The 24,341-nt window shown below is 40.2% G+C and overlaps 1 protein-coding gene across 1 annotated transcript in view; it reads left to right on the forward strand.

Moving 5' to 3' along the window:
- Positions 1 to 3,373: 3,373 nt before the first annotated feature.
- col7a1 (collagen, type VII, alpha 1) overlaps positions 3,374 to 24,341 on the forward strand; it is a gene marked incomplete at both ends in the record, with an annotated part of 65,707 nt that continues 44,739 nt past the window's right edge. The window contains 39 exons of the mRNA XM_079242122.1: positions 3,374 to 3,427; positions 3,754 to 3,826; positions 6,335 to 6,515; positions 6,604 to 6,760; positions 6,871 to 6,964; positions 7,290 to 7,448; positions 7,553 to 7,710; positions 7,960 to 8,089; positions 8,177 to 8,296; positions 10,328 to 10,483; positions 10,733 to 10,852; positions 10,934 to 11,083; positions 13,079 to 13,195; positions 14,113 to 14,259; positions 14,362 to 14,487; positions 14,589 to 14,735; positions 15,276 to 15,398; positions 15,562 to 15,828; positions 15,938 to 16,081; positions 16,193 to 16,318; positions 17,651 to 17,797; positions 18,285 to 18,434; positions 18,521 to 18,657; positions 18,760 to 18,886; positions 18,965 to 19,102; positions 19,521 to 19,693; positions 20,019 to 20,060; positions 20,208 to 20,234; positions 20,583 to 20,627; positions 20,727 to 20,846; positions 20,938 to 21,009; positions 21,107 to 21,142; positions 21,236 to 21,289; positions 21,388 to 21,462; positions 21,666 to 21,779; positions 23,278 to 23,304; positions 23,404 to 23,457; positions 23,554 to 23,625; positions 23,723 to 23,782. Coding sequence (XP_079098248.1) covers positions 3,374 to 3,427; positions 3,754 to 3,826; positions 6,335 to 6,515; positions 6,604 to 6,760; positions 6,871 to 6,964; positions 7,290 to 7,448; positions 7,553 to 7,710; positions 7,960 to 8,089; positions 8,177 to 8,296; positions 10,328 to 10,483; positions 10,733 to 10,852; positions 10,934 to 11,083; positions 13,079 to 13,195; positions 14,113 to 14,259; positions 14,362 to 14,487; positions 14,589 to 14,735; positions 15,276 to 15,398; positions 15,562 to 15,828; positions 15,938 to 16,081; positions 16,193 to 16,318; positions 17,651 to 17,797; positions 18,285 to 18,434; positions 18,521 to 18,657; positions 18,760 to 18,886; positions 18,965 to 19,102; positions 19,521 to 19,693; positions 20,019 to 20,060; positions 20,208 to 20,234; positions 20,583 to 20,627; positions 20,727 to 20,846; positions 20,938 to 21,009; positions 21,107 to 21,142; positions 21,236 to 21,289; positions 21,388 to 21,462; positions 21,666 to 21,779; positions 23,278 to 23,304; positions 23,404 to 23,457; positions 23,554 to 23,625; positions 23,723 to 23,782 — 4,419 coding nt within the window. The remainder of the gene's footprint in view (positions 3,428 to 3,753; positions 3,827 to 6,334; positions 6,516 to 6,603; positions 6,761 to 6,870; positions 6,965 to 7,289; positions 7,449 to 7,552; positions 7,711 to 7,959; positions 8,090 to 8,176; positions 8,297 to 10,327; positions 10,484 to 10,732; positions 10,853 to 10,933; positions 11,084 to 13,078; positions 13,196 to 14,112; positions 14,260 to 14,361; positions 14,488 to 14,588; positions 14,736 to 15,275; positions 15,399 to 15,561; positions 15,829 to 15,937; positions 16,082 to 16,192; positions 16,319 to 17,650; positions 17,798 to 18,284; positions 18,435 to 18,520; positions 18,658 to 18,759; positions 18,887 to 18,964; positions 19,103 to 19,520; positions 19,694 to 20,018; positions 20,061 to 20,207; positions 20,235 to 20,582; positions 20,628 to 20,726; positions 20,847 to 20,937; positions 21,010 to 21,106; positions 21,143 to 21,235; positions 21,290 to 21,387; positions 21,463 to 21,665; positions 21,780 to 23,277; positions 23,305 to 23,403; positions 23,458 to 23,553; positions 23,626 to 23,722; positions 23,783 to 24,341) is intronic.

Below are 24,341 nucleotides of genomic sequence, written 5' to 3' on the forward strand. Positions count from 1 at the left end.
TGATTGGGTCATTGCATTGCCTCAGATCTTTTTCTTCCTTCAGCCATATGTCTGCTGTAGCTTTGCTGCTGTGTTTGAGATCATCCCGTTGTGAAATAACAACATGTGAGGCCTCTTGAATACTATGACATTGTGGCTGATTGGATGACTGCAAGGTGCCCACGTTGTTACACCTCCACCACTGTGCACGTTGGAATGAGGTGTTTGCGGTAATGGGCAATGTTTTGTTTTTCACCAACTGTGTAGTTTTCCCTACCAAACATTTCCATTTTGGTTTATTTTGCCCAAGAAACATGCTTCCAAATGTGTTTTGGTTTGTTCAGATGCAGCTATGCAAAACAAAGTGAAAGATGTGAAAACTCAAACAAGCCAACATGCTCATATATACTGTAATGCCCCGTGCTCACAGGTAAGTAATCAGCCGACTCGGATCTCTTTGGGTTGGTTTATTAACAGCTTTAGGAACAAGAGCTGCTATTTTAGCCACAACTCGCACTGAACTAACTCACACGGTCTCACCCTCAAACTTCACAATTTCCGCTCCTCAGAGTTTACCCATCACAACGTGAGTCTCACATGAGCATAACCCCCTCATGCACAGAACAGCAGATCACAAAAGGCAAATAAGAACAATAACACTACAGCTATTACAATACTTTAACATAACTAACTACGGCCTGTAGAGTCTGAGATGTAGCTCTTGGGTATTTTGCAGCTTCACTGACCTCACCGTGAACCTGTGGGGCATCCACTCCTGGGACAATTGGGAACTCTTCCGAAGGTTTTCCACTTGTGGATAATTTTTTTCTCACGGTAGAATGATGGACTCCAGATATGTTGACGATAACCTCACAAGTGTTCTCAGATTCAATGGTAGCAAAGATCACTGCCAAGGTTTTTCCTTCTTGTCGTTGTGTTAAAACAACTGGATTTATGAGGAACTCTCTCTCACTGATGATCAATTAATCAAGTTCATAGATCAGAAATGCCTGGCTACTCCTCATCGTCTTAATTCAGAGCAGCACACTGCTTTTGCATTTTGGCTCAGGTTATGTGTTAATAAGTTATGGCATGTAATATTTCATGTCATATGGTTCATATATTCATGTCGTGTTTAAACTAACAACATGTTTAATAAGTGAGCGTCAGAGATGCTGCTGGTGAATTGCTCCCATAGAGCTGTGTAACTAAGCTTTGTCAAAAATGTTCCCACCCTATATACCAGCTACTAGAAACATTTTACTGTTTTGTGCATAATGAATGGACATGCAGGTGATTCATTTAGTCTTTTTCTTTTTTTTTTTTTTTTTTTTAAAAAAAACCTTACGAGCCAGTAAACCTGACAATTTCCAGGAGTCTGATTCATTATTAAGAGGCAGCAGGTTCTAAACTTAATGAAGATTGACAGTGAAAACTGATTATCTGTATGGAAAATGAGGTTGTAAGTATTTATAAAGTAGAAGTAAGTGCATCCAATTGTATTGTTAGAATAACCTGGGTCAAAGTTAAAGAGGTGTTTTGCTTGTGGTGGAGGTTATCAAGCCTGTCAGCGCGTACATCTGTCTTTCATGTGGTTTCTTTCTGACACGATCTGTGTGACCTTTGGTCTGGTTTCTGTCAGTTATCCAAACCATGAAACGTTCTTTGCATTCCCGTATAGGTGCTGTCTGCTGTTGTCCTGTGGATCTCACATATACATTTGGTTTTATCTACTAATACGGCCTCTTGTGGTTTTTTTTCATCACATATAAACGCCATGGCTCTACACAGTAAGTTCAGATGTGGATGTTTCAACATCTGTTAGGTGTTTTCAGTGGCCTCTGTGCCATATTTCCCTGTTATTAAAATGTGAAGGTGAAACATCACAGCATCACTGTGTGCAAATGAAGCCTCATAAAAAAAGCTGTATCACATAAACAGGAGGTACATGTCAGATTTTAAGGTAGTAAACTAGTCATTTGACACTAATAATGGTTCAACCCTTTCATGCATAGTGGCCATATAGTGGACACCTATTTACAAACTTTTTTCTTGCATATCCATGAACAAGGATGGTATTTTTTGTAAATAAACTGCTTCAGTAGAGTAATCCAATATGTTTCCACTCACTGGAGAATAAATAAATTTATGATATACCTGAACAGAATGTAATTACGCAAGTTTGCCTTTACGATAAATAGGAAAAGAATGATACAACTATATTCTATAGAGAATTTGTGATTATATATTATTTTATAAATTTATTCTAGAATACAAAAAGAATCATTCAGAAATCCAAATAAATTCTAAATATCACAATTAAACAAAAAAACTATCATTGCGTTTGTCTGTAGAGGTAAAATAATGTATTTTAAAATTGTTGCATTGTTTTTCTTTTATTAATTCATGCATGGAAGGGTTAAATAAAAAAAGATGGATTTCATGAACTTTACAAAGTCACAAAACAGATAATCAGATTTAGTGCTGATACAAAGCTGGTTGTCGTGGTTATTAAAGAAATAATATTTGGGTACTGTTGCATTTTACTTTTGTCTCTCTCATGTGAGTTCAGTGGTTATTTAATATCTTAGAAAGAGAAAACAACACACTGAAACAGCCATATATTTAAATTTATTTGTTCATAATTCGCCCTGTGCTGGACTGGTAACCTGTCTATGCAAGATGTGCCCTGACTCTCATCTGATGATTGCTGGCTCCAGCTTCCGACCCTTAGTCGGACTAAATGTTTAAGATGATCCACAAATTAATGAATGCTCATATTTCAATGCTGCAGATCAGGTTTATTTACCAGTAAATTAAGGATTATTAACACAGAGATAATGTCATAAATGGTTATGCTGAAATGTGATGATATTTCCCAAGGTTTCATCTTTGAAGTCATTATTCAAGGTAATATTAATTGCTTGTGAATCACTTCTCAGCCTTATTTAATAGTTTTCTAATTAGTAATTAGGAATATGCCTCACATCAGAAAGGGCAAAGATGGACAAGAATGTCGTTATTAGTCGATAATAAATTGCATTAAAAAGCCACAGATATACTGAAGCCATGGCTGCATGTTAAAATAAGTAATTATTGTGAAAGCTTCAGTTATAGGGGTTACAGGGTTCTTCCCAGTTGGCAGCAGAAATAAATGTGTGGCACGATTATTGTACCAGAAGAGAGAGCAGTTATGTGAATCTGAATAAATGCGGCTTCTTTAATTTGCTTGAGAATCTTGTGTTTTGATCATATTCTACTTTAATAATTATGTCATCGAAGTGATCCAAATCTCTGAACATACAAGAGCAACTACAGCTGGGAGCAGAAGCAGACTATATATAGTAACAGAGAGATCAGTTTGTTGTCAGACAGACTTGTAGAACATGGAAACATGTTGAAAGCTATAAGGCCAGCAGGCAGGATATCAAAGATGCAGTGTGAGCAGGTACAGGCAGGAACAATGACTACATCTGTGAGAAAACATAGACAATCTGACAAATAACACTGAACAACCCAACATTTGCTGTGGAGCCTATTACTAATGAGTTACAGCGGAAGACAAAAGTGCTGAGATCACAAAAGAAACTGCTCTTTCATTAGTGGTGACTCTTAAACAGCTACAGGCTGGGACATTTTTATCCAAGGAACTGTGGTTACAGGACTTTGGACTAATATGTTGGAGGAAAAAGTACAAAATCTAAAATAATTAATAATGTTTGCTTGCAGAGATTTGTATCTTTAAAAAGTTCATTTTTTCTTCTTTGTGTCCAGGTTGTGAAGATGTGGAGCTGGGTTTTCACTGTAACGGTTCTGCTGTCCTGCATTAAACAGGCTGAAGCTCAGGGTAAAATGCTGATTTCATTTTTCACTCTTCCTCTGCCAGGAGATCTAAATCTTGATACAGAAGTTGTGTCAGAGTTCATGAACATCATGCTGTGAAACTCATTAGCAAATATGCACTAAGAAGTAGACTATACAGTGTTTTCTTGTAGACTTGTAAAAAAAAAAAAATACAGTTTTTTGTTCCCTTTATTAACATTATGCTCTGGTGAAGGAGTGTCTCCTCCATCATGCTACAGCACCATGCTTGTCTGACTCACCTTTGCTTAGAGGGAGATGTACTTCACAGCTGCTATGATCAAAAACAAAAAGCTGAGTCTGCTTGAGCAGAAATCAAAACAATATCTATAACAAATGGTTGCAAATGAGTGATTGCAGCATGCCTTTAAATGTTTTGGACGAACTGGAGGGGACATGATGGAGTAGGCACCTAAATCTCTTGCTACAGTGCTGATGTTAGCAGTAGTCTAAGCTAGGGATGTTCCAATACCACTTTTTTCTGTCCAGTGACAATTCCATCACCTGATGGTTGGGCATCTGCTAATATCGAGCCCTGATCTGATATCTGAGTTATTCTATTAGGAGGTCTATTGAATGTATCATTTAAACTAGGGCTGCACGATTATGACCAAAATAATAATCACGATTATTTTGAGCAATATTGTAATCACGATTATTAATCACAACCATTCATTGTGTCTGGAAAAATATGTATTTTTAATACACCATTTGTAAACAATCTACCTGGCAACTCTACATTACTCTCATAAGTCTAAAACTTGTTACATCCTCCACAAGAAGCTTTGTCTGAAGCCGGGGTGGATCAATGTGGACGGCGATGTCTGCTTTTTGTGCAGTGAAGCTCATTATTTCATATTTAACGAGCAACTTCGTCCCGTGCAGGGCACGTTGTGCACATAGCGGAGTTTGTGTATTTTAATGACACATTTTGTAAAAGTGTTTATATTTTTTACCACCTCGATCAGCTGTTTAATCAAAACTATCCGTTTTACCTACAACAGGAAAAATGCGGACCTCAAATGTCCAACCAATCCAACGATACTTAACTAGCTGCTGGTAAAAGATGTGCGCGCTCGGCAGTTAGGCAGCTTAATGAAGCCTTAACCACGTGTTCGCCCCCTGGTGGTTGGCAGACGACTGGTTGAGAATTGTGGGATCAAAGACGCATGCAGCAGAGCTCGCGTTTTGAATGTAAATATCATTGATGATCAGGTTTGTTTAATTGTGGCCACCAAAATCGTAATCACCATCAAAATCTGATTAATTGTGCAGCCCTTTAAACACATTATATTTATTACAGAATTTGACATGATGTTGTTGTTAAAGGCCTAGCATAGCTAATAAATCCTAAACTGTTGTTACTGTAGTGACTTTCTGCCTTCCTTGGGGAATTTCTCACATATATTAAAAATATTTGCTTGTTTATGTTGTTGCTGCAGTTTATTGTGCTTTTCCTTTAAGCTGACAAACGCCTCGTACTCTTTCACATGATGGGAGCCCTAATTCTTTATAAAGGTGCTAGTGTTTGATTTGGCAGCATTCGTGCCATCCAGCTTCATCCAGCTACATATCAGGCATTTTGCTGTTTTGCTAATGGAGTTTACAAATGGCTAATAATGCCAAATTGCTGACATATTGCTAATCCTTAATGTTAGCACAACAGCAACTCATGCAGCTGCTTCTCTGCCTGCCAACTCAAAGCAATCATCACATAACATTGTGTGTCTGTGTGTGGTGGTGTTGGGCAGAAATAAAAAAGATTCTGTTTCTGTGGTGTTGGATGGTGTTTAGACAGAAATACTTGATTCTGTTTTTCTGACTTTTGGCAATATCAGCGAGTATTTCCAATGCTAATTGATCAGCCCAACTCCAGTCTGAGTGTCCACGCTGACCAGAATGCAGTTTCTGTATCATCCTGATCGGCCAGTTGGTATTGGTTTGGAGCAGAACTGGTGCTCCCAGTGCCATCTACAGAATTCTTCCTTTTAATCCATGCTTGGAAGTTTGTTTCATTTGAACTCCAGCTATTAGCAAGGTATAGTAAGTAGTTTAAACAGCTCAATTCAGAAATGAAACAAAGCTTCTTCTGAACTTAACTAATTAGTCGAAGAGGTGTGTGTAGATTGAAATTCGCTCAGTTTTACACAACTTAACTAATCTTGTGTTTGCAACTTTTAATTGAAAAGAGAGAGTCTCTTTTGTGATTATAGAATAAAAAAAAGGTGAAAAACATCACACACCCTGTAACCGCCTTGCGGCGTTGGACACGCTCAGCCAGTTGTTGCCTACTTGGTCACATGGTGAAATTTGTAAAGTTAAATACTTCATGTCAGATTTTGGTTTATTTAGGTTGAATCTTCCTAATGAATTTCTACCACTGGCACCTAAATCCCAATCCATTTGAAGACACCAAATGCTTTGTATGTTTTATGTTTTTGTCTTATATATAAATTCATTTATGAGCTCTTGTTTATTGTCCATCACTTTTCAGGCAGATGTAATAATGTGCAAGCTGCCGATATTGTCTTCCTGATTGATGGTTCCTCCAGCATTGGCCGAGCAAACTTCCTGCAGGTTAAGGGCTTCATAGCAGGCATTGTAAAACCTTTTGCAAGCGTCGTCAGCGAGTCAGGGATTCGCTTTGGGGCTGTACAGTACAGCGACACATCAAGGTGATTGACAAGATTGATTTTTGCCTCATTCACGACTCTACTGCTGTGGCACGATGATCTAATCATGTACTATATACTCTTTCTCCAGGGTTGAGTTCACTTTCAATGCATACACAAACGGCACTGAGCTTGTCAACGTGGTGCAGAATCTAAACTATAAAGGTGGAAACACACGAACTGGAGCTGGTCTCAAGTTTGTTGCAGACAACTTCTTCAACCCTGCTTCCAGTCGGGGTGTCCCAAAGGTCTAAAGGCCATTTTATGGTGTTTTGTCATGGCATACATTGTGTTGCTTATTTCACAACAAACTGCTGAAGTCACTAATCCTTCCTGTGGGCTCTCTTCTTTTATTCAGGTGACTATCCTGATCACAGATGGAAAATCACAGGACGATGTGCAGGAGCCAGCACAGAAGCTGCGCAGTCAGGGAGTCAGTGTCTTTGCAGTTGGTAGGTGCTTTTTATGAGAAATCTCTCATGAAATAAATAATATCTATCTATCTATCTATCTATCTATCTATCTATCTATCTATCTATCTATCTATCTATCTATCTATCTATCTATCTATCTATCTATCTATCTATCTATCTATCTATCTATCTATCTATCTATCTATCTATCTATCTATCCATTTATCTATATATCTATCTATGCACAGAAAGCGTTTACAGAGATATGTATGTACTGTATATATATGTATGTATGTATGTATGTGTGTGTGCATATACAATTTTTCACTGACTTTTTTTTTTTTTTAAATTTTTTTTTATTTAGGTATAAAGAGTGCAGACAGGAATGAATTGGCTCAGATTTCCTCGCAGCCCAGCGGCGATTTCACCTCCTTTGTTGGGGACTTTAAACTTCTGAACACACTTCTTCCTCTTGTAAGTCCTCGAGTGTGTTCAGTAACTGGAGGCGTCTACGTAAGCGATGGTACGGTCACATTAGAACCTAAATCAGATTTACAGATGTGTCTCATATAGGATTATAACCGTATTCATGTGTTATTATGTTATTACCTCCTGCTCTCCTCTCAGAGGCGTTTTCTGGTCCATCTAACATCCAGTTTACTGGCCAAACGACTGACTCGCTCAGGTTTCGCTGGAATCCCGCTGGGGGTCCTGTGAGTGGTTATGCCATTCAGTATGTGCCGCTCTCTGGCTTGGGTCAGCCAATTGTAACAGAATTGCGTCAGGTGAGTCCAGGTTTTAAAGGATATCACATGCAGATGAAGATCAGCATGTGTATGAACCAGACTGAGGTAGTTAGTTATCATTTTCTCAGCCAAATTCCTTTCTACTTGAGTAAAAACATGTCTGATGGGTGGATCCTCTTTAATGTAGATACTGTTGACTGAAGTGCTGCATACTGAAGGGAAGTGCTACTTGGCAGGCATGATTATGGTTGACCGTTTACAACAATTATATTTCTTCTCTTTTTGCAGACCACTGTCCCGGCTAGTCAGAGGTCTTTCACTGCACGAGATCTTAGGTCGGGAACAGACTATCTGGTAACAGTAATCACTCAGTACCCCAACAGTGTGGGAGAGTCTTCTTCTGCCAAGCAGCGAACCAGTGCGTAAAATAAAGAGAGACGATGACAGCTGAGAGAAAACTGCCAAAACAGTACAGCAACCTCTCACGTTTTTTCTGCTCGTACAGGATCATTGCCAGGTGTCTCCAGTCTACGCTTGCTTCAGGCAAGCTTCTTCTCGCTGTCTGTGGGATGGGATCAGCCTTCATCGCCTGTCCAAGGCTACAGGATTACCTATGGACCACGAGGTCGGTACTCTCCCATATCTCTATCTGCTTTCCGTCGGCACCGATGTGTCTTTCTCGCTTTTTTCTGCCTCTCAGCTGACATGTGCATTGGAGTTTTAAAGGTCCCATTTGATGCAAATTTCTCTTTCTATAGGTTTTTTTAACAGGCATATGTGTCCACATAGCCTGTGTATGAGGCCCAAAAACAAGACAATTCTGTCACCTCTTTCATTAGTTTGCTCCACTTTTTACCTAATGTGTGCTCCAATGAGTCTGAGATCTATCCCTTTGTGACCTCAAGAAAGGAATGAACCACTCCCCCTGGTAGTAGATACCGCCATTGTCCTGCCCCCCCGGCTGGCTGAGCGTGCTCTCTTAACTGACCGAGTGGGCCCTAGCAAAAGCAGCATCCCGGCTCTGAGAAGGATGTTGGGTGGGTGTGGACAGGCACCGCTCATTTAAAAGGTTCAGACACAGAAACAGCTCCTTCTCAGTAGAAATCACTAGAGCCACTTTTGGAATGGCTGAAATTAAAGACCAAGGATGAATGCAGATTAAAACACTTTTGAAAAGAATGTTGTTTCACATCTGTATTCATGTGAAATTGTTGGGAAAAGTTCATAATGGGACCTTTAACGTGCAAATAAAAATAAAATTGAAAAATGAAGGCAGAATGAAAGATGTCAGTAACGCTGAAGGACAGATGTTAATATAGACAATAACACTTAACTTGGTGGCAAGTTAGAACCTTGTCAAGAATGTGTAGCAGTTTAGACTGAGTATGATGAACATGAGCTTCTCTAACACCTAAATCCCCCCAGGCACCGACTGTATGTAAGGATTTTTATTGCCTCAATCATTCTCTTAAATATCACAAACATGTATCTTCACTGGCTGGCAAATCAGACCATCTGAGAAGACTTTAACCTGTATTAAGAAGTGCCAGTAATCTTATCCTTGCATTTTTTTAAAGACAGGGTGTGTCAAGCGACCTGGGTGATTGCGCCATGATTCAGGAGAGAAAAGTGGCCCCTGAGGGCTGATATAATTTTTCCCAGTGAACATGTGGCAAGAATGCCAGTCTCAGCTCTTTGCCAGAAGATTCTCACACTAGGCTCATCCTCTGGCTTGTATGAGACGAATTGCAATTGGAATGTATTCATACACTTCCAAGTTTTCTGATTCATCTTAAAATAGATTTGATTCATCCTCTTTTTAGTGATTCATCCCCTTTTTAGTCTGCATGAACTTCTTAATAATGGAGAAAGATCAAGTCAGGCTGTGTTAACAAAAAGAGAAACTTTTCTTGAATCCGGACTTCTTCTTCTGCATTCTGTTGGCGTCTTTGGTTAGTTTTGGCAGCACTGAGACATGGTATGTGCCTTACCTAATCACATTCAGTAAATTCACTTACCTACGAGTTAACCCACTAATCTCAACAACTACTTACACAGGAGAAAATGAGAAAAGTTTAACCGAAACTCTTTGTAAAGAGTCTGAAATCTGAAGATATTTCCATTTGTTAAGCTTCTTAGAGTCAACTGTTTTTATCTTTTCATTCAGGAGTCTTATGTGTAAGCTGTTATTAATTATAATAGCTTAAACACAAGACTTATCTTATACTGTATTGCAATAAAATTATTGCAAAACAGTATAAGATAAACAAATAAAAACAAAATAAATTGTGGAAATGACTAATAAAACTTTCCTGTTAAATACGGACTGTGTATATCCTGTAAAAGCTGATGGAATGCTTCTACCTGTTCCTGTTGAGGTGGAGACAAGTGTATCTCTAACAGTGATAATCCATACAAACCAGTTTGATGCAGACATCCACATGCAGGATATGCACATCTTTGCTCAGAAAGCCTCAGACTCATCAGACATTCAAAGGCAGAGAACTCGCTGAAGTCTGCTATCGAGTCATATTTTAAACTATGCCGAATGTTCATTTTTTGCCAGATGATGCTGCAGTGGGTTTTTTCATGGTCTTAGCTCATGAGCTGACCTTCCACATGTCCTTCACACTCATTTGCTCTATCTGCTGAGTAGGTCAGCCAACATATCAGCTGCTGGAGCAGTCCCTGTCTGCAGAGACCACAACTGTCACCTTGGAGTCTCTTCAGCCTGACACAGAGTATGTCATCAACCTTTACCCCTTGTTTCCCCGAAATGCTGCCTCTCCATCCATCCTCAACGCTCGCACATGTGAGTTGATCATCTATAACAATGCCTTAAGCATTTTTGCTTGACTGTGATGAATGTTTGCAGTCTGATTGGCTATACTGGTGAGCAGAGTGTAATTCAGTGTTATGTTTACCAGTAAATTCACAGTAATCAATGCTACTTCAGCTGATAAAGTTTGTGTATAATGATACTGTTGCGGCTTGTTGTGAATGGCTTTCAGTAATATTATCAAACATTAGCGACGTCCTCATGTGTATTTTTTTGTGTTAGTGCGCCTGGAGGCAGTGCAGCAGCTGTCAGTGGAGACGGTGTCAGAGGGCAGCGTTCGTGTACGATGGAGAGGTGTCAGTGGTGCACAAGCATACCGTTTGGTTTGGGGGCCGTTTACAGGTCAGAATAAAACAAAAATAAAACGACATCTTGTACTTTTGATAGTGGTCCTTTTTTAATAAACGCTTTTCTTTTGAAAAGGCCGTAACGTTGAGACTGTGGAGGTTGCTGGCGACAGTGAGTTCTACATTTTGTCCAGGCTGCTGCCAGATACTGAATACATTGTCACCATCATCCCGCTCTATGAGCGCAACACAGAGGGCCCTGTAGCAACAGCCAGATTTAAAATAGGTAAGTGTGTTTTCAGTCGTTTTCCACAAACATGATGACACTCCAGCTGCTATTAGGCCACAGGTCAGGTACATCCTGGTACCTGGTACAGGCTGCCAGCCCATCACAGGGTCAACACAAATGAGACAAACAACCACCCACCTCCTAGGGTTCATTTAAAATCATTAGTTGAACTAACATGCAGGTATTTGGACTGTGTGAGGAAGGCAGAATATCCTGTGAGAACACACACATGCACAGACAGAACATGCAAACTCCACACCGAGGCGCTTCAGTCAAGTGTTGAACCTTCTTGCTGTGAGGTGGCTGTACTAACCCCTACTAATGAACCCTTTTGTGTTTACGCTGCATATTCATTTTCTGCAATTTAATGCTTCTCTAAAGGAAAAATGCAAAATGTCAGTGACAATAATTGTAGCAGGTTTGCTACAGAGATTTACAGCAATCTTCTCCACTGTTTGTTTCTCTTCTGAAAAGCCTCCACATGTTATGTTTAGGTCTGTTTGGGAATGTTTTAGGCACACCTACCTACCTTTGTATACACACACACACACACACTCACACACACACACACACACACACACACACACACGGACATACGCGCACATACCATGTGGCTATCATGAGTAATACCCATATTGTGTTGGTGGTGTTATTTGACTGAAGTGTGAGTCACTGCAGGGGCCCTGAGCAGAGCAGAGAGCTGCCTGGAATGCCTGACAGCTTTGTGGACAAATTTCTGCTATGAGAAGAAGTAACATGTAAACAGAGCTTGACGTAGTCCACCACAGTAACCTAAACTTTGCCTGGCTTCTTTTATATTTATTTGCTGTTGTGCAGACCAGCAGAAACACTTGTTTGATGTCTGCGTGTTTGACTGCTTTTCATTCCGAAAGGAAAAAACACTGACTTTTTTTAGGTTGTCAGTGAATATCAAACAAAAAGAAAACACCAATATTCATTTAGTTATACATAACTTTTATGTCATTTTATTGATATATTTATCAAAACCAATAATCTTTTTATCTTTAACAGACTGGAAGCCCAACATGTTGCAAACCTTCCTCTGTAGCTCCTTAAGGCAACCATTCAATGAAAATAAAGCACTATAACGTGTGAAGTCACTATTATAACTTCTAACTTTATCTTCTTAAGCGGCCATTTGTCATTTTTCATCTTCCTGTCTTTTTTTTCTTTAACCGCTGAATGTCATACTAGACAATTGATTTTTTTTCCGCCTCAGATGTGAACTCAGATACAAGAAAAGACCTGTCAGCATCAGAGAGAAAGTATTTGTCTGGCAAAGCCGACTTGGATAATCATTAGTTGTCCACTTTCCTCCCAGCCTCAGAGCATGGGTGTGGATTTGTGTCTAAAATGAAATATTTCTTTGGGTTTTAATCAATTTCACTTTGGTACATGGACAGAATATTGTAACACATTCCTCAACCCTTAAAAAAAATCACCCAAGTTTTGGCAGGAATTTGTTCAACTTGTATGCATAAACATTTTGTTACTGTGACTATTTATACAAAAGAAGCACAAAACGCTGCTCTTTGTGCCCATCAACACACTTGCAGTATAATTTTGTAATTAATGCAAGTATTTTCTCAAACAAATCCAAAACTCTAATATAATACTTACGCCCCCCAAAGTTTAGTGTGTAGTGTCTCAAATAAACTTGATGAAAACCATCACAGCTTTTAGTCATTTTCATGTAAAGTTTTGTGTCAGTGTTGAACTGTAAGATAAACCTGCAGGGTTTTATGTAATGATATATTAAAGTTATTTACTTGACTTGAACTGCTTACACTTGCATAAAACAAAAGTAAGGAGAGGCGCTCTCATACCGTTAGAATGTATGTCTCTGCACCTTTAATGGAGTGTGTGTCGGCTGCAGTTTATCGTTGTCGTCATTAAACAGAAGAAATTTACATCAACCAATAAACTGCTGAATACAGATAGAAATGTTGTCTTATGATGTGTTCTTCTCAGAGCGTCAGGAGGAGCAGGTCCTCAGAGCAACGACCATCAGCCCGACTTCAATCCGCCTCAACTGGAGACTCATTCAGTCTTCTCGGGGATACCGTCTGGAGTGGAGGGAAGGGGAAGGTCAGATCAGCATCTGACATGGATGCTTACACATTTATTTGTCACTCAAAAGCATAATAACACTTATATTTCTTTGGAAACACGCCAGGCTGTGTAGTCCTGAATGATCACGTAGACAACCGAAAATATCTCCTGAATGGTGGTAATTTCATACATCAACATGTGATTTGAATTATTTATTATGTTTAAAGATACTCAGGCAAGCTATATCATTTGATCCCAAGTCTCTCTGTCATGCATGCAGAATCCCTAAGCTTGTGCTCAGTTACTGTTTAAGTTATTGATTTCTAAAGTTTTACGCTTGGAGCTAAATTTCTGCATATTTGAAATTCTTTTCAAGGCTTTTTATTACTCTTTTTTTCCCCTCTGGACTGAGTTGAAAATGGCATCAAACATGCATTAAGCCCAAAGGGTCTTTTTTCAACTGAACTGCACAGTTTTGAACAGCAATAAGCAGTTATTCACCAGGAAAGGAAAAAAAAAAAACACATACTGTTTATGCAATTACTGTACTATCTATATTTTTTGCAACAGCTGTTCAGCTAATATTTAGTATTATTTTAACAGCTGTTAAAATTAGGTTCCTAATGAGGTTTAGGAAGAATAGCAAAAATAATCAAATAAAACTCACAGGTCCATACTATAAATATTTTTTGACTCAAGCTTCAGGGGGTGTTTTTGCGTGCTGCGAACGTCTTCATTAAACTTATCATTGGTTTTTTTTTTTTTTTACATTACCTAAACTGGAAAGGGAGGATATTCAATGCTGCAGTGATCCTGATTTTAACACAAATAGATTGAATCCTGAAAGTACTTTAATATTCAGTCTACTTTAATGAGTTTAAAATATTAAAACTATTTGGGAGGTGATGAATATAAACCATCTGATCCTGGAGTATTGTTTTTTTCCCCCACAGGAAACCGGGCAGAAAGCCTGTCCTTTCCTAGAGGCACCACTAGCTATGAGCTAACAGGTCTACAAGCCAACACAGAATACCTCATCACTCTGTACACCCTGTTTGATGGCCGTGAGGAGGCGACACCAGTCTCCACCACATCAAGAGGTCAGCCAGAAGCTTCTGGATGGATTCATTATTAATACATAAATAAGGTTACTTATGCTTGCAACAATTTATCATGAGTGCCTTCACCTTGTGATGATGCAGAAGAGCAGCCAGTGGGAAAGGTGTCCAACCTGAGAGTGGTGGAGTCTCTGGGCAGCACAGTTCGACTTGGCTGGACGGGTGTAGTTGGAGCCACACAGTATCGAGTCGTCATCTTGAGCACAGAGGGTACACAGATAACTCTCATTATTTTATGTTTATGTTTTCATTTCCGTCAGTCCTGTGTGAATATTAACATGTTGTGGATGCTACGTCTGGGTACCTGTTAGTGGGAACAGAGAAAATCCGAGTCATCCCTGGAAACCAGACGACCCTTGACCTCAGAGATCTGATTGTGGGAGTGTCGTATGGTGTCAGTGTCACGGCGCTGGTGGGAGAAAATGAAGGAGAAACGGTTACGGTCTACATCAAACCAGGTGAGATGAGCAAGGGTTTGGTGTTTCGCATGTATCCGTTACTTCTTTTTTCACTCTGATATTCTCAGGACATTTTTATCAGTACCTAAAGAACAACAACCAAAGCTGCTGTGTGTTCACTGGTACTTTACATGTCTGGAAACATTACCAAACGGGCAGCACTGGTTAGCGCTGTGGCCTCACAGCAAGACGGTCACTGGTTCGAGCCTCAACTGTGGGGGAGAATTGAATGATAGCCTTTCTATGTGGAGTTCATCTGAATGAAAACATGAATGTTAGGTTAATTGGTTTGTCTAAGTTGGTTGTCTCTCTGTGTTGGCCCTGTGATGGACTGGGACATGTCCAGGGTGTACCCTGCCTCTCACCCAGTGATTGCTGGGATAGGCTCCAGCTTCCCCGCGACAGTTAATCAGGACTAAGCGGTTCAGAAAATGAATGACACTACCAAGTACAGATGTTAATTACATTTGGAATAGTTGTAAGAGAGTGTAGTGCTATTTTTTTCCTGTCACATTTGTCATTTCTCTCTTTTTATTGCAGAACAAGGTGCAGGCAGAGTAACCAATCTCAGAGTAACAAACGCAAACAGTCGGAGAATACGAATCGCCTGGGAAAGTGTAACCGGGGCAACAGGGTACAGAGTTACTTGGAGACAAGGCAATGGTAAGTGTTAAAGTCTGTCCTCTGTTTAAATTAGCTTTTTTTTTTCAGTTCTTATTTTTTGTTCACTTTTACAAACCCTATCATATCTATATTTGGATATTTGTTCTAAATTTTAATCTGCATTTGGAGTATTTTATGAATATTTCTGCTGATGCTGATGCAGGTGCAGAACAGTCCCGTGTACTGGGAGCAGAGGTCACTTCCTTTACCATAGATGGCCTGCAGCCTGATGAGGGCTTGGTAGTTGGTGTTGCAGTTGTTGTTGATCAGCGTGTTGGAGAAGCGGTCACACTTTCTGCACGCACTAATCCTTCCAATGGAGCATTACAAGGCCTTCGCATCACTGATGTTTCAGCTCAGAGGATACGCATCGCATGGTCGGTTTCGTCTAGGGCAACTGGATATAAGATCACTTGGCGTCGTGATGATGGTAAGGAATGATTTGTTTTAAAAGTACGACAGCAATAAAGTGTATCCAAATACACAAGTGTAGCATTGAACCGTACTGTTGCAGTCAGATGTTGTGCGATGTTTTGAAGGAGTTGAAACGACTCGGACGGTAGCTGCGGATGTTTCTTCCTACACCATTGATGGGCTGCAGGGCAACGCAGCTTACACTGTGGAAGTTTCTGCTTTGATTGGCTCTCGAGAGGGAACTCCCTCTACTCTGAATGTTAGGACAGGTATGTTACTGAATACTTCAAGTGATTACTGCTGTTAAGAGCATCTTTGCTGCCAAAACAATCTGCTGTAAAAACAACCAAATATTGTCCTGTTCTGACTGGCAGAATCAGATCAGTCAGTTATTGGGTCTGTGACGTCACTGCAAATCCAGGAGACCCGAGGAGAGGTCGTCCGGGTCACTTGGGTCGGTGTGCAGGGAGCAACAGCATACCGTGTGTCTTGGAGGAGAACCGATGGTACGTTTTTGTTTTTTTGTTCTTTTTTTCCAAACTTTGATCCATCATCTTATCCAGAATCAAACCTTAAAATAATTTGAAGTAAACTCATAACTATGCTGCACGCCTGTACACTCAGATCAGCCCTGTTCTTTACAAGTCTCACTTGATTTCCATACATTCTGGATTGGTATAAAATCCTTCTCTTCACCCTGAAACCCTCCTTTAACCAGTCATTTAACTGACCATCTCCACCACTACACTGCTTCCTGTGATCTGCTCGACTCTAACGCCAAACTCCTTGTTACAAAGCAACAGACTGGGGTCAACAGAGTTGCCTCTCCCTAAACAGATCCAAGACTGAACTGGATATCTCCTGGATCTTGTGTGATGTGTTCTTTCATTTTTGTTTCTTATATAAGCTTGATAAGCTATTCTTATCAATATTAATAACTGATTTCCGTAAAGTTCTTCTGGACAAGCAAACTCTTTAACATAATAACAGAGATATAAAATCAAGTACAACCATTTTAAACATAAACAACATCAGGAGAAAATTGGGCAGCATCAATTAAATTCTGGCTAAACCAGAAAGCAGGGGACAAGACAGCAACAGATGTTCATCAGACAATACTAAAGACTCTCGGAAGAGGAAAAGTTTTAAAGAAGGATTTAAAGGTGTTTGTGTTGGTGCTTTAGTTCTGGTTTCCTGTTTTATTTTGTAGTTTTCTTCCCCTGTGTTTTGTTGTCCATTTTGCTTCCTGTTAATTAGCTCACCTGATTTTAATTTTCTGATTCAGTTCACCTGTTCTCCGTTACTCCCTCTGGGTATTTATACTCCTCAGCTGCACTTTTGTTTGTCTGGTTTGTTGTGTTTGTCTGTAGTTGTCTGTTTCGGCTCCTTCCTGTCTTCTTTTCAGTTTAATTTGAGGATTAAAACCTTGTTCCTGCAAATTGCCCTTCTCCTTCCGTTCAGTCCCCACACCTCCACGAGCCATGACAGATATTAGGAGATGTTGCAAGTGAGAGCAATGGGTAATAGGTTTCCCAAGATGGGGAGTCTAATTGGGAAAGAGCCTGATGTCCCTTTGACACAAACTGTGATCTGGGAATAATTAGGAAGTTATCAGAGGATCTCAGTGCTCTGAAGGGAACATGTCAGGCCAGTAAGTTGGAGATGTATATCAGGGCAGGGTAAGCTTTTAAAGGTGAGCAGTAAGATTTAGAAATCAGTATGAAAACCAGCAATTTTTGGTCCAAGATAAGCCATTAGAAATAAGGCCTTTACTTTCATGTAAAATAATCATCTTTAAGCTGCATGTTTTTATTTAAACCTGCTCTGTTCTGCTTTAGGCGGTGAAGAGAGGAGTCAGCTGGTGGGTGGGGATGTCACGGCAGTGGAACTGAACCAGCTTGACCCTGGAGCCCAGTATGAGGTTCAGGTCATGGCTCTAGTGCAAAACAGAGAAGGAACCCCTGTCTCTGTCAGAGTCACCACACGTAAGTCCTGGTTTTCTGTTCGCAGATCTGCCAGTCTTGAAATTGTTTCAAATGTACTTTTGTTACAAAGCCCCCCCCCCCATACATAAGCTGAGGCATGGGGCCGTAAGAATTTTACACATGTCGAATTTAGCCTTAAATAACCTCCTGCATACTAAACACTCTGACTGTGTGAACTAAATGAAGCTCCTAAATGTAGCAAATAGTCAAAGTTCTGGTCCTGCAAGTTATAAATATCTTAAATGTCTGTCTCCATGTGTGCAGCTAGTTATAATACCCCACCACCTTCCCCACCTACCACTACTTTAAGAGTAGCAGAGGTTACTCAGAATTCTGTGCGGCTTGACTGGACTGCTCTTCCGGGTGCTACTGGTTACATTCTGCGCTGGAAAGATGAGACAGGTGGAACTTTTTTTTTTCTTTTCCTTTTTTTTTTTGTTTGTCCATACCCTCACAGCTGATCATTTTAACTGTAAATATTTCTCAGATAATGGTCGAGGCTTGTCTGTCACACTGCCTCCCTCATCCACCTCTTACCTGGTGACGGGGCTGCGTTTGGGCCGACGTTACAGGTTCATCATACAGCCCACCTTTGTCAACAGACTGGGAAAGGACATCTTTGTAGATGGACGCACTGGTAACCCTTACATGGGCTTTTTCAAGCGATTTTCACAACAAACAACCTGTTATTTATTCATCCTTTGCAAACTACTTTGTCCTCAGTGTGTGTGGATGGACGTCTGGATGTGGTGTTTGTGGTGCCTGCATCCACCGATCGAATTGGCATTGCAAGACCGCTGCGTGAGCTCATCACAAGTGTAGCTGGGTCACTCGCCACTATTGGACCCCGTGACTCGCAGGTACGATTGGCAGCATATGGCCAGATGGAAAACTGACAGCTGTAAGATGCTGCAGGCACGGCTGCGTTTTTCTATCCACCAACACTGTGGTTGTTTTGTCAGGTGGGGATCGTGGTTTATGGCTTTAGACCCAAAATATGGTTCCTGCTCAGTCATCACAGCAGTTCGGACACATTGTTCCAAGAGATCCAGTCCACACCATTTGATGAAAGCCCAGGCAGTAACATTGGTCAGTGTTTGGGGTTTTTTTTTTTCTGCATCATGTTGCTGTCATACACACTGTGACATTCCCTGTCTCCCTATGAAGGCGAGGCAGTGACATTCACCCAACAGTACCTCCTCACTCCTCGAGCCGGACGGAGACTGAGGGTGCCGGGTGCTGTTGTCATCATCGCAGACAGAAAATCTGCAGACAACCTGACGCTTGCAGCCAGCAGTTTCAGAGGTACAGGCGTACTGGAGCTGAGCTTGATGTTGATAAAATAAACAAATACAGCTTCTTTAGAGATTGTGTCCCCTAAAAACCTGAAACAATATTTCTATCCTTGTCTGCTTGACTTTACAAGAACTTTCTTCATATGTAGACATTCAGGTTTGTGCAGGAGTTTAACTATAAAATGTAAAGAAAAGATGCTTATAAATACCATCCATGGGTTTTGTCGGCTTTCTACAAGGTATAACACAATATTCTTGGCATTGTAAAACCTTTTGTGAGCAAAATTGAAAGACACTTGGTGTTTTCTATGCAACATAAAGAGAAACATAGAAAATTCCTAAAACTTTGCACAGGTATGTGTTGCACACACACAAATCAAACAAACCCCTCTGTGACACAAATGTGTTGGTATATGTGTGCATGCAAGGTGTGACAGTGTTAGCAGTGGGTGTACAGCAAGCAGACACCGAGGAGCTGCGTCGTGCTGTGACGGATCGCAGCACCCAGAACATCCTGTACACCCGAGATGCAGCCCGGCTCAACACCGATCTGGCTGCTGACCTGGCAGACCTGCTCTGTGGTGTAGCCAGAATACCAGAGGTGAGAAGTAATATGGAAAACGAGCAGGCTTCTTTACAGCTTTGGATGTCAAATTAAAGAAAAGCTTGGTGTAATCTGTTATTTACGAGGGAAGTTATTTAGATTCAAGCAGAATGGTTTTATTGGTCAGATTTCTGATTAACAAGTTAAATGGAAACGATACTGGAAGAAGTTCAGCAACATGCTGTCACTGGAGACATTTTGCAATGTTTTGATTGTTCATTTTATGCAGTTAAGACTAAATTAACTTATTGCCAACAGGAGGGAAAAAAAAAAAAAAAAACCATCCTGTAACATTTTAACCCATTATGTCTTCTGTTTTCAGGTATCTCCAAGTACAGATCAGTGTACCGTTCAATGTCCTCAGGTGGGATATTCTGTACTGTCATGTTGTTTGAAGTAATTCACATAAGTATAAATTAAGCGAGTGTCAGGAATATTTTTCTTCTTATTGTTGCTCTTTCATTATCATGATTTCTAATTAAAGATGTTTAATCTCCACCATGTTTTTCAGGGTGAGAAGGGAGATCGTGGAGAGAAGGTACAGTGATGTGCATGTGTGCATTTCTACGCTCTTCTTGTAGTTCATGCTATTAGTTTGTTTCCAAAAACTTGTGACTTTTAAAGAAGAGCAATGCTTAACAAATCTCATCATGATTAATTAGATTAGTTGTGAGATTTCCATCATTCCAAGTGCTGTAAAGCGTTTCTGTAGGTTGGACCTGTCCCACCCAGAATCTAGATTACAAAGGAGAAAAAAAACTACATACATTTTTTTTAAATAAGGAAAAGTAATATTCTGTTTTATTTTCAGGAGTTGACCTTTTATCTGTATTTTTTTTTCCAGCTGTTAAAGTGCGTTTTTTTTGCCTTTTTTTTTTTTTTACAGGGTGAGAGAGGAAGAGATGGTGCAGACGGACGCAAGGGGGAGCCTGTGAGTTTCATACAAACATCACAGAAATTAAGATATTTCAAACCAGTATTTATCAAGTATAATTATATTAATGTGTAGACTAATAATTATGTGACATAGGGTCGGGATGGTTTGCCAGGAAGAGAAGGTCCAAGAGGTCCAGAAGGACGCCCTGGTCCACCGGGCCAAACTCTCCCTTTTGACCCATCTTTGGGGGTAAAAGGGGAGAAAGGGGAGAGAGTAAGTAGAACTGAGGTCATGCCAGCATTATTAAAAAAAAAAAACAATACAAAATCAAACCAAATGAAAAGGCAGAAAAATTGCTGTTCAGGGTTTCCCAGGTGTCGATGGGAATCCAGGGTTGCCAGGACGACCAGGTGCTCCCGGAAATGCAGGTGTCCCTGTAAGTACATCTACAGGAATCCAGACAGTGTCAGCTCATGTCTGGGTCTTACTGTTAGTAAAAATGAGTAAATTTCCCTGCATTTATCACTCTGCAGGGTTCGCAGGGCCTACCTGGAGTCAGAGGGAACCAAGTGAGTGGACTTTCTGACTCACAGATGCCGCTAGCAGATGTCTGAATGGAGATGTACAGTGTTTTTTATCATCTGCATCTTTTTCTGTTCTAGGGTGACCCAGGAGGACCAGGGGCGACGGGGCCGAAGGGTGATAAGGGTGAAAGGGTAAGTTGAACATTTTCCTGAATGTTTGTGCTGAAAGAAGCACAGAAGAAAGTGTTGTTTAAGGCATTTGTCTGTCTTTTCACTGTGATTCGTTGCAGGGTGAACCAGGTTCAGCTGTTTCTGGTGGAGGTCTTCCAGGACGAAAGGGAGAACCGGGCATCCCAGGGTTGCCAGTAAGAAACTAATTATAGTCACATCATCAGGATGCATGAAGTCAGAAAACGGGTTGAATGTTCATTCTGATTATTATTACTCACCAACCTGCTCTGTTGTCGTTAAACACAATCTGTCTTACATGAGATCTCTGACACTGTAAACATGCAGATTGTGGATGTACTGAGAGGAGAATCATATCTTCTTTGTGTCTTGCATAAAGGGTACTCCAGGTCAACCAGGCAGCAACGGGGTCAAAGGAAACCCTGGTGCTCTGGGGACGCCGGGTCAGGATGGGCGTCCAGGGATACCAGGAACACCAGGACTTTCTCTCAAGGTTTGCTTCCATCACTTTGTTTAATTAAATTAAAAGTATCAACAGAGTATCTGTCACCTGCTTCACCTGTAAATGTGAGTACATGTTCCGATCTTCATCTGGAAAGACTTAAAACACGTCTACCTCTCATATGAGCTTATATACTGTCAGACACACAAAAACACTTTAACCTTATACGTGGACAGGTGGTTATCTTTACATGGACTTTGGTAATGCTGCTTGGAAAGTAGATTCTTACAAATGAGGAGACTTTAGAGAAATGAGTGATGTGCTTTTCTTTAACTCTAACTGATTCCCGGTCGAGTCTCTGACATGAAACTGCTGTAACAGAATCATGCACATGGTGGTAGCATTGAGCCACAGATTTCTCTGAGAAAGCTCAGACTACAGGGCTCTTGTTTGTGCCAGGAAATCTTTTTTTAATTTTTTTTTTTTTTTTTTTTTTTGTTATGTAATGTCATTTCTAATACACGATGCTGGCTTACAATGACTGGGTCCTGATTAAGCGCTGTTGCTTATAATATACACAATTACAAATACACAAAGAAGACACGTGTTGTACAGATAGAATTTTTTTTTACAATGTCCTGGTAATTACATACATTTTAATAGTTTTTCTAGCACATTTGGTAAAATCCATGTATTTGTGTATGTTACCAGTTCATTGAAAAAATTTATGACAGCTCTGGTATGATGGATGAGGATGGCTTTTTCCGGTACCCACCTATATTTAACTTTTTCTCAAAATAAACTATGTTTAGTATTTATTCTTGTTCTACTTTTAATACGGTATCCATTTAAGTGTTTTGTTGCAAAAAAATAATAATTAAAAAAAAAAAAACAGAAAACCACAATAAAACAGCTAAATTACTATTGTTCCTTCTCACATGAGAGCCGGTCAGATGTGCTCCATGCTTGATGCATTTATTATAAAATATAAACATCCGCATCATTGCAGAGGAGCCATGCTGACAAGCTGCCTGCCTTACAGATGTCTGTTTATGTTTTGCTTTAGCTTTGTGAAATCATCTATAGGCCAGTAGAAATAAAAGTGTAAAAGTGGCACAGCTGTTTTTACTCCAGACATCCCATGTCCAGGTCCTGTATTGGTAGCACAGTGGGGGCTTACACTCTGCTTGGCAGGTGGTTCTAACATTGTGGCTGACTGCTGCAGAATTTTTATTTTTTTTTCTTCTCAACGCCGTTGTCATTTCTTTTCTTCCATCAACCCGTAAAGACTATGTGCCCTGCAGGGGTTTGAACACATTTGAATTCACGTAAGCTTCGGGTTTTTCCTCGGAGTCTGCGTGTGATTATTCATGAAAGAGGAGGAAAAATAGGTTGAACATGAATCAGCTTTGGACCATATGTGTTTACATATAATGCATTTTGTTTCTTGGGCAGTCTGAACAAAGTTTTCCTTTCCCTAACAACGGTGTTGCTCTGCTTCCTCCTGCTCTTTTGTCTCAATGCGTCTCCCTCCCTCTTTTTCCCACAGGGAGATAAGGGCAGCCCAGGAGAGAGGGTGAGTCACACTATCAGAAACTTGTTCTTTCACTGCAGAAATATCCTGAGGAAGACACAAGAAAAATAATTCTCAGCTCTTATCTCTTTCTGCTGACAGGGACCGCCAGGAGTAGGCAGCGGGGTGGCTGTGAAGGGCGAGAAGGGCTCCCCTGTAAGCACTGTCAATCAGTGGCAATGTGCTGACATGTTAAGTTAGCAGGTGAAATGGGTTATATTTTGCATTTTCTAATTGCTTTTTTATTATCAGGGTATTTCTGGAGCTCCAGGGGCTCAAGGTCCTAGAGGGCCAGTCGGAGCTGAGGGCAGGAAAGGAGAGAAGGTAGCAGGAGTTTGACTCAGTTTCTGAATGGTTTGAATAACATGTAGTATTTATTTCAAAGGGATGATTCGTCTTTGTTCTTTTTTTTTTCTTTTAGGGGGATGGGGGTGTTGGGTTGCCAGGACCACCAGGAAAGCAAGGAGAGCCTGGGGACAGGGTAGGTCATTCAGCATTTTGTGCAGGATTGCAGATGGAACAGCGTGTTGACATAGCTGGTTTTTGCATCAAATACCAGACAGCACTGGTAGGACACACGTCTGCTAAGGCTGCACAATCTAAAACCTATTTGCTCTTATCTGGATCAGTAATAGACAATCATACTGTCCTACGGAGTGCAGAAATGGTTTTGTGTTCACATGATTTCATGACATGAAATGTGATACGTATAGAGTACGTGACCTAGTTTTTAACTGAGTCTCTAAAAGTTCATTTGTGATTGACAATTGTACAATAATGAAGCAATGCCATATTAACTACACAGCAGTTAGAAAGCAATAACAGAGCTGTAGACTAAAAGCACAGTGGGACAAAACTGAGTCTTAAAATAGATAATACAAACATTAACAAAACTCTGACTGGTTTTTACCATGTCTGAATTCAGAAAGTAAAAATCCTAAAAAAAAAAAATATATATATATATATATATATATATATATATATATATATATATATATGTATATATATATATGTGTGTGTATATGTATATTAGATTATTA

The sequence above is a fragment of the Telmatherina bonti genome, assembly GCF_933228915.1.
Source record: "Telmatherina bonti genome assembly, chromosome: 6".
In the NCBI taxonomy this organism is placed as follows: domain Eukaryota; kingdom Metazoa; phylum Chordata; class Actinopteri; order Atheriniformes; family Telmatherinidae; genus Telmatherina; species Telmatherina bonti.